At 40.8% G+C, this 12,851-nt stretch overlaps 1 protein-coding gene across 3 annotated transcripts in view; it reads left to right on the top strand.

Annotated features, from left to right (window-relative positions):
- LOC147445576 (phototropin-1A-like) overlaps positions 1-9,713 on the top strand; it is a 62,016-nt gene extending 52,303 nt beyond the window's left edge. For all 3 annotated transcript variants that reach the window (XM_086525043.1, XM_086525045.1, XM_086525044.1), the window contains 19 exons: positions 3,438-3,732; positions 3,844-4,069; positions 4,153-4,223; positions 4,451-4,557; positions 4,678-4,727; positions 5,775-5,879; positions 6,042-6,101; positions 6,177-6,266; positions 6,387-6,463; positions 6,600-6,684; positions 6,860-6,940; positions 7,254-7,357; positions 7,528-7,577; positions 7,686-7,792; positions 7,912-8,037; positions 8,181-8,232; positions 8,452-8,564; positions 8,948-9,088; positions 9,334-9,713. In XM_086525043.1, the coding sequence (XP_086381169.1) occupies positions 3,438-3,732; positions 3,844-4,069; positions 4,153-4,223; positions 4,451-4,557; positions 4,678-4,727; positions 5,775-5,879; positions 6,042-6,101; positions 6,177-6,266; positions 6,387-6,463; positions 6,600-6,684; positions 6,860-6,940; positions 7,254-7,357; positions 7,528-7,577; positions 7,686-7,792; positions 7,912-8,037; positions 8,181-8,232; positions 8,452-8,564; positions 8,948-9,088; positions 9,334-9,450 (2,057 nt within the window). In that variant the 3' untranslated portion in view covers positions 9,451-9,713. The remainder of the gene's footprint in view (positions 1-3,437; positions 3,733-3,843; positions 4,070-4,152; positions 4,224-4,450; positions 4,558-4,677; positions 4,728-5,774; positions 5,880-6,041; positions 6,102-6,176; positions 6,267-6,386; positions 6,464-6,599; positions 6,685-6,859; positions 6,941-7,253; positions 7,358-7,527; positions 7,578-7,685; positions 7,793-7,911; positions 8,038-8,180; positions 8,233-8,451; positions 8,565-8,947; positions 9,089-9,333) is intronic.
- Positions 9,714-12,851: the final 3,138 nt, after the last annotated feature.

Raw genomic sequence — 12,851 nt, 5'->3', positions numbered from 1 at the left:
CTTTCTCAAGAGGCTAGGGCAGCCCATGTGGAGATTGTGTCACTGGTCTCGTGTGCAGGAGCAGTTAGCAGTGTGAGTAGCAGTTGCAATTATGTGTACCTTGGGTCTATCCAACTGGCATGACAGCTCTATGCCGGACCACCCTTGGTCACTTGTATGAGCAGCTTGTTATTAGCATGGAGAGCCTTTTCTGTCTCTCTCTCTCTCTCTCTCTCTCTCTCTCAGATGTCTTGTCTCTTTCTATCTCAGTGATCTCTCTTCACCACAAGTGTGCCTTGATCATGTATGTGGCATTGCAGGTGTTCTAGATCGGAGTGGAGGTGTCCATTGAATCACGAGCCAGTTCTTGTCACAAATTGTTGACGTGTCATGCCATTGAAGAACGGAGCCAACCTATAGATCCTGACAGAGGAGCCTAAACCCTAAGAATAAGCAACAAATAAGTTCTACCAACTTATAGGTCCTCGCCATATGGGGCAATTTTAAACAAAGTTCCCACCAACTTATGGGACCCCGTCTGTCTGATGGGGCCCAAGTTTCTAAGGCTAATAATAAAGTAAAGCAGGACCCACAGACACGCACACACAAAGACTTGTGTAATAGATGATGATGTGGCAATTGTATGGACGCTCAAAATTCACGTTGATTGATGACGTGGCGGATTGTACGGACTTTTGTGAAATGCGTTGTTGGTGTAGTAGGTGTACGGTTTTCTGTAATTCTCTCTTGTAGCTATTCCGCACCAGCTTTTGGACCAGATGCTTTTAGAACTGAATGCTTTTCATGTACTACTTTTGGATAGGCCCAAGGCCTTTGAATATGTGCCATGGGCTCAATCTCTAGCACGTTTCCGCATGAAAGTGCAGAGAGCTGAGTACTGGCGTTCTACTGAGTTGAAGCAATATAAAGAAATACCAAAAGGGGTACCACAATTTGGGGCGAGTGCTCTCTTGGGATGAAACTCCGCCACTCCGTGTCTTGTGCATCTCCTTCACTTTGGTGTTATTTCAAGTGCTTAAAGTTGTTCAGTCTGTTCTTTTTCCATTGGGATGTGGTGCCCTTCCCGTTACAGTTCACTATTCTTGTCTTCATTGCATCTTTCGTTGCCAAATTGACAACTATGATCACTAGGATGCTCCAATGTAAGGTCAAAGTGTCACATGAGGTTGTTAGAGCTGAGTTGGGAGCTATACAGATTGTGGTTGAGGCACTTACTAGATCAATATCTTACATACATGGCTTCTCCAAGGTCCAGGTCATTGGTATCTTAGATTGGCCCTTGAGTTGTCTCAAAAACTAGCCATGGGGGGAAACTCTAGACGTTGGTATGCACAAATGTCAGCTTGGTTTCAACTGCAGGGTTTAATATAGACAGATTTCTACCTTGGGTTTATATAGCCATGGGGGGAAACTCTAGATGTTGGTATGCACAAATGTCAGCTTGGTTTCAGCTGCAAGGCTTTATATAGACAGATTTCTACCCTTTTGGTTTTCCTTGGACGCACCATCACTCGCATTCATATTATGAGAGATCAACAAGATTATTAAATAGGATCTCCTGCGAATCGAACCAAAGAGGACATGGATGACTCTTCCTTGGGAGTTGGGGAAGAAAATGCCTTTTTTTTTTTTTTTTCATTTTTTTCCATTATTGAGGATAGATTTATTTTACGGTTGAGATATACGTATTCACACTTGTTGCACGGGTTGAGAGATGGAAGCAGATCTGGCATTAATTTCAAATCAAATGAACACAAAACTTCGTATACTTAACATAAAGCTCAATTTCAACCTCAGTAAAAATATGCGATTATTATCTACTGGTCTAGAATTCCTTCTTTTTGAAAATTTGAAGCCGATGAGGTCTTTTACAGTATATTTTAAGCACTTTTGGCCAGAAAAAATCAGATTTGCAAGCAGATATCACACAAGAGATAATAATTGCTTTTTTTTGCCAACGTTTAAAATTTTCTCCAATGCTGGTTTTAGGTTACCACAATGCTCCTATAGCTCCTTTGAGATCAATTTTTGACCTGCAACATTGTTTAGTGGCCTTTTGAGAGAGTGTGATTGGTCGGATGACGGAAGTTCACCGTGATGACTACTTAACCTACTTCTAATTAAAACAAAACATGGGTAGTGGAAAGCGTGCACAACACTGATTTTTTTCTTGTTTTCTATGAACTGAGTGTCAACTTTCAGACTTTGACATAGTCTAACTCATCAACTGCTCAAAAATAACCTAATTTATGTCTAAGAGGTCCTCGACAAGCATAAATTCTCCCAAGTCACCTCTACGTAGCTGAAGACGACACTCCTCAATTATGCTCTTTCTAAAAGAAGATGTTTTTTCCAAATAAACCTAGAGGAAGTGATGGACAATGATATCTAAGCATTGAGGTTTTCCCTAGTTTAGGTCACTTCGTATCCGAAAACGCCGCCAAATGTATGGGTGGGCTACCAAGATGCACTCTATCTTGTTGCAAATATAGCAAGAACCACGTACATAATTGTCAATCTGTGGGGCATAACTGACACGGCTAGCGCATGGATGCTACAAGAGGTTGTCCATCTCTTGGAAAATGCACTCAATTCCTATCTAATCCAATGACAAAGTCTAGACGCACATGCCCAGGGTCTCAAATCCACTTTTTAACCACTTGCAAAAAAAAACGATTATTTTCAGCAGGATAGATTTGACCTAATCGGTTTTGGTTCAGAATGTACCTAGAAGCTTAGCCTTGATGCCCTAATATCCCTCCTATAGCTTAAATGCAGTTTTTATGCTTAATTCTTGAGCTATGAGTTGAATAGCAAGAGGATTAGCGACAACAAATTCACAGAGCCAGTGCAAGAGGCTTACGTTGTTGCGTAGAACTTTCACTTGTGGACGCGTAGAAGCAGGCGACACTCCAAACAGGCAATCCACGAGAGAGATACAAGCATTAGAAGGTAGAAAGAGAGTACACAGTGCTCAGAGAGAGCAACACATGGTTCATCATCCAAAAACTTAAAGAGTTTTTACAAGTTACAACCTCCTCACTATCAACAAATTGCATCCATGGGAGGAGTAATGCATGATGATTCAACGATGTCTTCTTCTTGAATGAACCCTTGAAGGAGATATTGCGGTGAGCAGAGACTACTACAACTTGGGGAATTAAGCTTCAAATTCTAGAGGCTTTTATTCTATGTTCTAGCTAGAAAATTCATTTTTTCAAGCATCAAATTGACCCATGAGGTTTCATTTCTGTGTTGGTTTTTCTTTGTTTGAAGCAATCGTTTCCTCGAACGCTTTGATGTTAAAGGATGTGCTGCGATAGCTGTCAAAGCCCTGACAGAATTTTACTTCATTCACTAAATTAGACTTCAATGCAAAGATGGCAAGTTTGTTTGGTTTTTTGATGTAAAGCTACTGATGACTTTGTTTCATGCAGCTCGTCAGAAAGAGAGAGCATCCTTCCAGGTTACCGAACTTTTGGAAGCCATCAAGGACCCCAAACAGGTCGGAGATGATAAGAAGACCAGCATTTCATTGGGGGTTGTCAGACCTGTTGCTCCATCTGGACCACGTAAAGGCCCTGATCTTCGAGAATTATTAACTGCCCAGCAGTATACTCCGAGATCAGCAACTTCTGTCCAGCCCAAGGGGTCCAATTTAACTGAACCAGGCAGTCACAGAGAATCAATATCGAAAAGAAATCGCTCATCAGGATTCTTCTCTTTCCTGGGGTAAATTTCTCTGGGCTCTGCTGTGCTATTTTTCTTAAAGCTATAGTGATTTGTCTGTATTCAACTTGGTAGTATTATTAAACGTCTGGCACCATACTACAAATTGGATAGGCTTGACAAGCTTGCTGGAAAAGGCCCTGGAAATCAGCATGACGCTGCTGAATTTATTGAGCCAGAGATTCTGATGACAAAGGATGAGGATTCTTCTGAAGCTTCATTTGAACTGGATAAAGCAAGGCTAAAAGAGATTCGTAGGGGTATTGATTTGGCCACCACCCTCGAGCGTATCGAGAAAAATTTTGTTATTACTGATCCAAGACTTCCAGACAACCCTATTGTAAGTTCTTCAAGTGGATAACCACAGTTCTATATGCAACCTAGCTGTTTGAAATATAATGTATGCGATTCATATAACTACAGATTTTTGCAAGTGATAACTTTTTGGAGCTAACCGAGTATTCAAGGGAAGAAATTCTTGGCAGAAACTGCAGGTATTGAAATTATATCTTTTCCACAAGGACTTGCTTCAATGTCGTATCTTTTGTTTTAAGGTTATTGTATGCTGTTTGGAGCAATGTCCATGCAGGCAGGTGCATGAGAAATTGTGTTAGTGTATCCATGCAGCTTCGGTTGCGGCCCTTATTTTGTTCTTTCATAAGATACTTGTAATTTTTAACACTCTTTGAATACCGTTTCTGTTGGCTTCTCTGTGTGCAAGATTTCTTCAAGGACCGGATACTAACAGAGAGACTGTCAAGCTAATTAGGGATGCCATTGACAATGAAAAAGAGGTCACGGTTCAACTGCTCAATTATACAAAAACTGGTAAGCAGCTACATCTTAACTTGTTTGATAGACCAATACCTAGTCAGGACGCTGAAGGCCACGGTTCAGAGCAGTTGCGGTAAAGTCTGCAATAAATTGATACTTGGCCTCATGGTGCAGGAAGAACATTCTGGAACTTGTTCCATCTACAGCCTATGCGAGATCACAAGGTAGGTTCATTATGGCTCCTTTTGCAGAAGGCCTGTATATTTTTTGTCTTGGCATATGTGTCAGTTAAGAGAGCTTCTACTGGTTTGGTATTGGCAATCGAGTATGCATGACTCTGAAGTACCTTCTTGAAATCCATTTTCTGTAGTCTTCTTTCAGCATATTGTGCTCTTAGAGCTCGACCCAAAAATGTGTCACTATACAACTTTAGCGGGTGTGTGTGTGTGTTGCTTCTTTTTCTTTGAGGGTCAAGGCAATTTTGGACCAATTTTGATGGAGCATCTTCTACTACAAGTTTGCAAACAATGGAAGAAGACATCAGACATATTTAAAAATGATGGATGACATGTAATTATATGAGAGAGCTTGACGCCCATTCATGTCACACTTCAAATGTCCGAAACTGTATCAGTATGCCCTATTCTTGCAATAGAGTATCCTATGATGCAAAACAGGACTAGAGGTTGTGGTACCAAATTCAGACAAAAGTCGTCGAGTCCGAGTAAACTGGTTCTATTGGACTGCAGGGAATCAAATTGATTTCCTTGGCAATGAATTCCAAGGCAAATGGGCTGCTACATGCATGCAGTGGCAGAAGGGGGCTAAGAGGGAAAGGGCAAGGGTATAGCTCTTTGCCAGAAAGCAACCAGCAAAGGGCCAGCACACAGGAGAGGGGAAGCTGGGGCAGGAATGCAGACAGGGTTTGCACAGGTGCAGCTGATGGAAAAGTGTTGCGAGTGTGTCATGTCAATGCATGGACAATTATGCTTGAGTCTCTCTCTGCTAATGTAGGTGCAGGTTTGTGTGTGTGGTAGCTTTGGTTTTTGATAGTAGGGACAAGGTCTCCTGTGATGGTGCTTGCCGGTGTCGCTGCTTAGAATGGCTGTTTGAGTAACCTACGCAATACGGGGAGTAGTTGAATTTAGGCAGTTGGAAATAGAATATTCATATACAGCAACATTAATTTGTACAGCAGGCTGAAGTTGCAAATCCTATGTCTGCGAAAAATATTGTTTGCTTGAATGAGGGTAATCATCGCATTGTTGCAGGGAGAGCTCCAATATTTTACTGGAGTCCAACTTGATGGAACTGAGTACCTGGAGCCTCTTACTAAACGCCTTTCTCAGCAAATTGCTTCTGAGGGTGCCAAGATTGTAAGGGTTTTCTTTAGGGTTTGTTTTTGGGGGGTTGTGTGGGACATTGGGCAACACCCAAATCTTAAACCTTGGCCCCCCTCAAAACAAAATCCTGCAATGATGAAATCTTTGTCCTTTATTGGTACAACCAAAAAGTGACATTGCTTTTTTCTTATTTAGATTCGAGAGACTGCTGCCAACGTTAATGAAGCACTGAGAGAGCTTCCAGATGCAAACCTGGTAAAGTCGTGACATCAGCTGTTTTACCTTGTTGGGCCTTAATAAATACTAATTCCAAGTCAGTGAATGTTTTAGAAAGTAGAAGATCTATGGAGAATTCACTCTAGACTTGTTCTTCCAAAGCCACATAAACTCAACCATGATTCTTGGGGAGTCATTCGCAAGGTCTTCAGAATGCAATCTTTGTCCTCAAATTTATCCTTTCTGTTTTGAAGATGTGTAGGGTCCTTGTGTGTTATATTTCTCTACACTTGCTTGTGCTTATCAATGCATTGCTTCTTCTAGATTCATGCGAGTGGGGAGAAAGTCAAGCTGAAACACTTCCGTCCTTTAAGACCACTTGGATATGGAGACACTGGGAGGTAGAATCCATTACAATTCTTGCCTCTTTAACTCTTAACTCCCTAAAACTGTCTCCGTAATCCATACGTTTTTGACGTACGTTATTTAGACGACTCCTGTTGTACCTATGACTTCTCTTCATTTGAAATTGTGTAGTGTACACTTGGTCGAGCTTCGTGGCACCGGCAAATTATTTGCGATGAAAGCTATGGAAAAGAACGTCATGGTCAAGAGAAACAAGGTACGGGTTTTGGTCTGCCCATATTTTGCTCCTCTGTTTTGATTTGTCTTATTTTAGGGGTTGATCTATTATGGAATAACAGGAATATCTCAGGACTGAGGGCATCATTTCTGTAAGCTGTGGACAGAATTTGTAATAAAAACTAGGCATTTATATTGGTTTCAGTGGGCTGTAGGTCCACCGTGTGTGTGCTGAAAGGGAAATTCTGGGCATGATGGATCACCCCTTTCTTCCAACTCTCTATGCATCATTTGAGGTATGCTTGTAGAATACAGATCTCCCACAACAGTTTTTAAGATAGTGCTGATAGTTCAACAGCAATGTTTCACAAACCTGCAATATGGTATTTTCTGTATCAATAAATAATGGAAAAATTTAGCACCAAAAGTTGGAGGTGCAATAGCTATGAATCTGTAATAGTTGCAATTGGAGAAATATAGCCTCCAATGCCTAAATAAAACACAAAAGTATGTTACATGCTTGTAACTGAGTATGTACTCACATATAGATATGATTATTGGCATCAATAGCTACCGATGAACATTTGACTTTTTCTCTTAATTTTGTAGACACAAACGCATGTCTGCCTCATTACTGATTTCTGTGCTGGAGGAGAGCTCTTTTTACTCTTAGAACGCCAACCGACGAAAATTTTCCGTGAGGAAACGGCAAGGCAATATCTCAAACTCAAATGCTCCACTACATCATGCCATGAATATGTTATGATGTGTATAGAGCTTGTGAAGGTAGCTCTTTGGAGTTACCTTTTCACCATAGCAAATTACTTAAAAGCTGGCTTATGGAAGCTTCAGTAATGTCACTATGGAGACATTGGTTTTACAGGTTTTATACATCAGAGGTGGTGGTTGCATTGGAGTATCTTCACTGCCAAGGCATGGCACAGCTTTTGAACCTCTCTTGTAGAGATCTTTCAAGTTTATTTATGTTCCTCTTGTTTGACCCAGATGTCTACTTATTGCTTGTCTGTATGTTTCTAGCAGGTGTCATTTACAGAGACTTAAAGCCAGAAAACATCTTGCTACAACAGGATGGTCATGTCATGCTTTCTGATTTTGACCTCTCGTATTTGTCATCATCAAACCCGCGGGTACAGAATATGATCTATTTATATGCAATTGTTCATGTCGGTCTTAGCCTGCTTTTATGGCCTTGAGAGTCTTCTCATGTGTTGCTGGGTTTCATTCCTTTCACAATTCTATTTTGCAGCTTGTTGTACCGCCCCGACTTCACAAGAAGAGGAGCAAAAGGAAGAATTTTCCACCTCCTATCTTCAGGGCGGAACCAATAGGTGCCTGCAACTCTTTTGTTGGAACAGAGGAATACATCGCACCAGTAAGTGCAATTTTCTTCTACTGTTGCTCATTGGTGATGGGAGTACTCTTCTTCAAAGGCTACTTGGGGGCCTTTCTTTCTGGTTTGAATTTGTAACATTTCTTTCTGGTTTTGAATTTGTGATTTTATCCTTTGCTTTTCAGGAAGTCATCACAGGATCTGGCCATAACTCTTCAGTAGACTGGTGGGCACTTGGTGAGATATAAAGTCCCTGCTAGCTCTCATGGATATGTCACAATACTGAAAATCAAGAACATCAGTTCCGATGTGTTTCACTTACAAACATAAAGCACACTAAAGGGCGTTTGTCTTCCCTTTCTGCTTCTTTCCACGTTGCACTGCCCTTTGTGACCCTTAAATGAGATAGTATTAGAGATAAACTACTCACAAAGAGTTAGAGTTGCATTTGTGTAGGCATTTTGATGTATGAGATGCTATATGGACGCACACCTTTCAGAGGCAAAACCAGGCAGAAGACGTTTGGCAATATTTTGCACAAAGACCTTGTTTTCCCGAGGCGAATTCCGGTAAGAAATTCTCCCAATTCTTTCTTTCTAAAAGCATATCGATTGTTTTCCAGATTCAGTTCCTTTCTGACAAAATATTGAATTCTTTGCTACAAATGACATCTCCTTGGAGGACCAATACTTCTGTTTCTATAATAGCTTCAATGGCATATTAGTATTCCTCTACGATGGGCCTCTGCTTGTGTTCCATTCCAGAAGTAACCTGTTCCTTAACAACCTCTTAAAGGAGGAACGCTAAGGACGGTCAATACAATATTGTAACATTAAGAACCTGAGCAGAAGCAATTTTAACACAGAAGAAGAAATTCAATTTCATGTTGCATAGTGCCTTAATGCAGAGCCTGGTAATTGGAGTGTAAGGTGTTTTCCATGATCTTATGCAGACAAGCTTGGCTGCAAGGCAGTTGATTAATGGACTACTGCAGAAGGACCCAGAAAACAGGCTGGGCTCGCAAGGCGGAGCCAATGAAATCAAGGGGCATCCATTTTTCCAGGGCGTTAACTGGACCCTTATTCGCTGCATGGTTGGTTATTTTGCTTCTCTAATTGTGTGCATCATGATGTATATCTGCAGTTTGAAGACTTGTTCTGTATGCTGATCTTTGTCTAAATAGGCATAATTTGTGGTAAAACAATGCCACATTTTGCTTATGATCTATTGTTGCTTGCGTACTGTGTATGAGGGATTGAAATTTTCTCATGGGTACACTTTCATTCCCATCATGTTTAGCGTATCTTACATCTTGATTCATCTTCTCCAATGCTGCAGAGGCCACCTACATTCGACGCGCCGGTTTGCTTTGCCGGAAGCGAGCTAGATGTGGAGGGTGATGAAGCTTTAGATTGGGATGATGTTGAGGCTAGCAATCCCATTGAGTACTTCTAGAAATGGAGCTACTGTTTACCACGGCACGCATGTGAAAAGGGAGAGCTATCTCTCTGCATTTGAACCGGAGAAGTGTGCTTTTATTTCTTCTTTTTGATCAATATAATGCGCTTCTTTTTTATCAATATAATGCGCTTCTCTCTCTCTTGTCTCTGAGGTACAAGATCACCATATCATGTCTTTCTCACCATCACAGTTACAAGATCCCCATATCATGCTGTTCAAGCTGCCCAAGATGAGAAATGAAATGTTGAATTAATGTCTTCGAAGTCCAAAATGAAATAATGATGAAGTTTGGTAGGCAAGTAGGGTACAATCTCATGGTATAAACTGTAGGAGGGGGGGCAGCACAACGATGAGTCATCCGATGAACTCTTGCATAGGCTATTTCAGCATAGCATCAACTCCTCCATGGTGAAAAGTTGACATATAATGAATTGATATAAAGTAGAGATAAGTTAAATCAGGAAAGTAAGGGACTCTACTTGTCCTGATGCACCAAAGCAAATAAAAGACATACCAAGAGCAAGACAGACTGTCAGAGATTCTTCAAAACTATTCCTTAGCTTTGCCCAAACTTCTAAACAAAAGTGATGTTTCTGATAAGAAATGACAAAAATGGTCTATAAAACCCATCGGATTGGTGAAAGCATCAAAGTATGAATCGACAAATGTCGATGGCATTAAAGCATAGGTGTGAAGCTATCAAAGGAAAGGTAACTTTATGATAATTAGAGAGATCTAATGAGCAGCATACACGTCCCCAAGCATTGCATGGTTGAGACACATGATCAGCTCATAGGCAAAGCTCATTGGCAATGCAGCATATGATATCTAAGTTTTGCGCCTCTCTCTCTCTCTCTCTCTCTCTCTCTCTCTCTCTCTATATCACCCAAGTGTGGTAGATTGGTTATGCCATTTCCCTCTTGAATAACAGGTCTTGAGTTCAACTCCTCGTCCGCTAGATCTTTAAGGTCTCTTGGGATAGTTTCCTACGACGTTAAAACTCTCCTTCTCTCTCTCAGGAGAGATTATGCCAAGCTTGCTAGAGGGAGCCAGAGACGGGAGCATTATATCTGGTAGTTCACATCATACTATGAAATCTGTGGATGTTTTCATTGCTTATTCAGAGAGGGCTTTGGTCCCTTATCTTGCATCATGGATAACTATGATCAAAGGTGCCTAGGTCTCTTTTTGATGGAGAACCATGGACTCAAGAGAGGCTACCCTCAGTTGCAAAGGACCTACACAGAGGATCCAAACAAAGGCAAATCACTACTTTTTATAGACGGAATACTTGGGATGGCCCACCAGAGGTTCTCGAGTCGCACCCTCATTGGGGCATCCTTCTTGATTGAGCCATCCAACTTGGCCACTCACAATGCCCAAGGTTGTCAAGATCTTCACATCATAGATGAGGTCTACATCGTAGGCTACGGTGCATAGTTGAGCGACATCGAGGACGCCCCCTCAAAGAGTTGACTACGGAGGTCATTGAGGCCATATTGTAGAGACTCATGAGAGAGTTCAAGCAATGATCACCACTGTATACTTTCTCCAACACCTTATTAGCCCTCATGTGATTTTACCCCTCCCCATATGTTTTGAGATGATGTATTATGTGATGATGTTGATGATGAGGATGTAGGGTAGGCTCTCATACCTATCCACTCTATGTACCCTCGTTTATTTTATTTTTATGTTCCCCAAACATTGTACTAGTCGCACATGGATGTAACGTTTTGATCTCATATGCCATGTCGCCTTTTGAATATGTTAATATAACATTTCATTTCATCTCCCCCCCCCCCCCCCCCCAAGCCTAAAAGAGCTTAGGGATTTCTTTCTTGCACTTGGGATGGTGTTGAGCGGTAGTATCATATACCCCTTGATAGGGTATATTGCTTGATCCAGTAAATCCACCTTGGTTGTTCAATGTGCTTGAGGCCTCCAAAATCTCTGCATACGTGGTGTACACAAATCAAGGTATGATTGCTTGAGATCGGGTGAGACCTCACTAGCTTTTGACCATGGAGGAGATTCTTTATAAGAATGACATACTAATCTCCACCCATCCACTCTTTTTATAGCCCCTTGACCCAAGAGACCCTTGAACATGCATGCCACATGGGCTCATAACCCATTGCCCAAGACTCTTGTCCTCACTCTACTCCCCCCTTGGAGAAGCGTTTTTGTCTCTGAAAATAAAAGTAAAAGTCATTTCTTTATCACACTAACAATTTCCCAGGTGGAACGTTCATAAGGTCTCTCTTCCCACTTTAGAAGAACTTTGTAAAGATCATAAAAGTACACTCTCCACAAATAGCTATGAAGATTGAAGAGATGGAATAGAGAACACTAAATGAGAATACTTATAAGATAGACACTTCATAGGTTATTTATGCTGATGGAGCTAGTGAAAAGAACAACAATTAAAGATTACCAAAAAATACATTATTTCGATACAACCCTTCATAAGGTCGCCATACTATCTTATCTTTGCCACTTTCGTAGAAAGAATCTTAATCATATTTAAATAGGAAACCTTGGCTAGATAACCTTGGCCACATAATTGTCTAAAAGGAGAGTGCCATAATGATCCTCATATATCAAGAGTGAAAAAAGTCGTAGGATCCTTCGTGACACATATAAAAATATGGTGACATTGTCATACTCCATGAGAACTCAAGCTCTTCGCAAGTGGTATATGTTTCAAATTTCTATCAATAGCTAAACCATTTGTGTTGGTCTCCTTTGCAAAAAGAAGTTTGTATATATATGGTTGAATTGAACTTTATGATCTCTTACACCATATTATCCATCCTTGTGACAGATAACAAGTTCCATATATTAAATCTCTACCCTTTTAATCATGGGATCTTTATAATGTACTCTTGCTTTTAGGGTTTTGAAAAACATAAAAGGGTCAACTGTCCTTTTGGTTGCTACCCTTGTAGCTATGCACGCTTTTGTCATAAATGAACATCCTATGTGATGCCACCTCTATAAGGAAACTGTTAGTTGGTTAGAGTGAAATGAATGTACCTACACTCCTTGTACCAGAAAGCCTATTGGGAGTGTAACATGTATGGTACATAAGCCCCATCTCAGCGTGTAGTACCACCCTAAGATCCTTGTCCATTGGTTGAGCCATCCTAATAGCTTTCAAGGTTTTGGAAAACATAAAGGTGTCAACCATTCTTTTGGTTGCTATCCTTGTAGCTATGCATGCTTTTATCATTATGAACATCCTATGTGATGCCACCTCTATAAGGAAATTGTTAGTTGGTTATAGTGAGATGAGTGTATCTGCACTCCTTTTACCACAGAAAGCCTATTGGGTTTGTAACATGTGTCATAAAATCTAATATCTAACCAATCCAAATGATTTTCTCATATTA

The sequence above is a fragment of the Adiantum capillus-veneris genome, chromosome 12 (genome assembly GCF_014529385.1).
Source record: "Adiantum capillus-veneris isolate H3 chromosome 12, ASM1452938v2, whole genome shotgun sequence".
Taxonomy (NCBI): domain Eukaryota; kingdom Viridiplantae; phylum Streptophyta; class Polypodiopsida; order Polypodiales; family Pteridaceae; genus Adiantum; species Adiantum capillus-veneris.
Note: the sequence above shows the minus strand (reverse complement) of the source record. Positions and strands in the feature narration are given on the sequence as shown.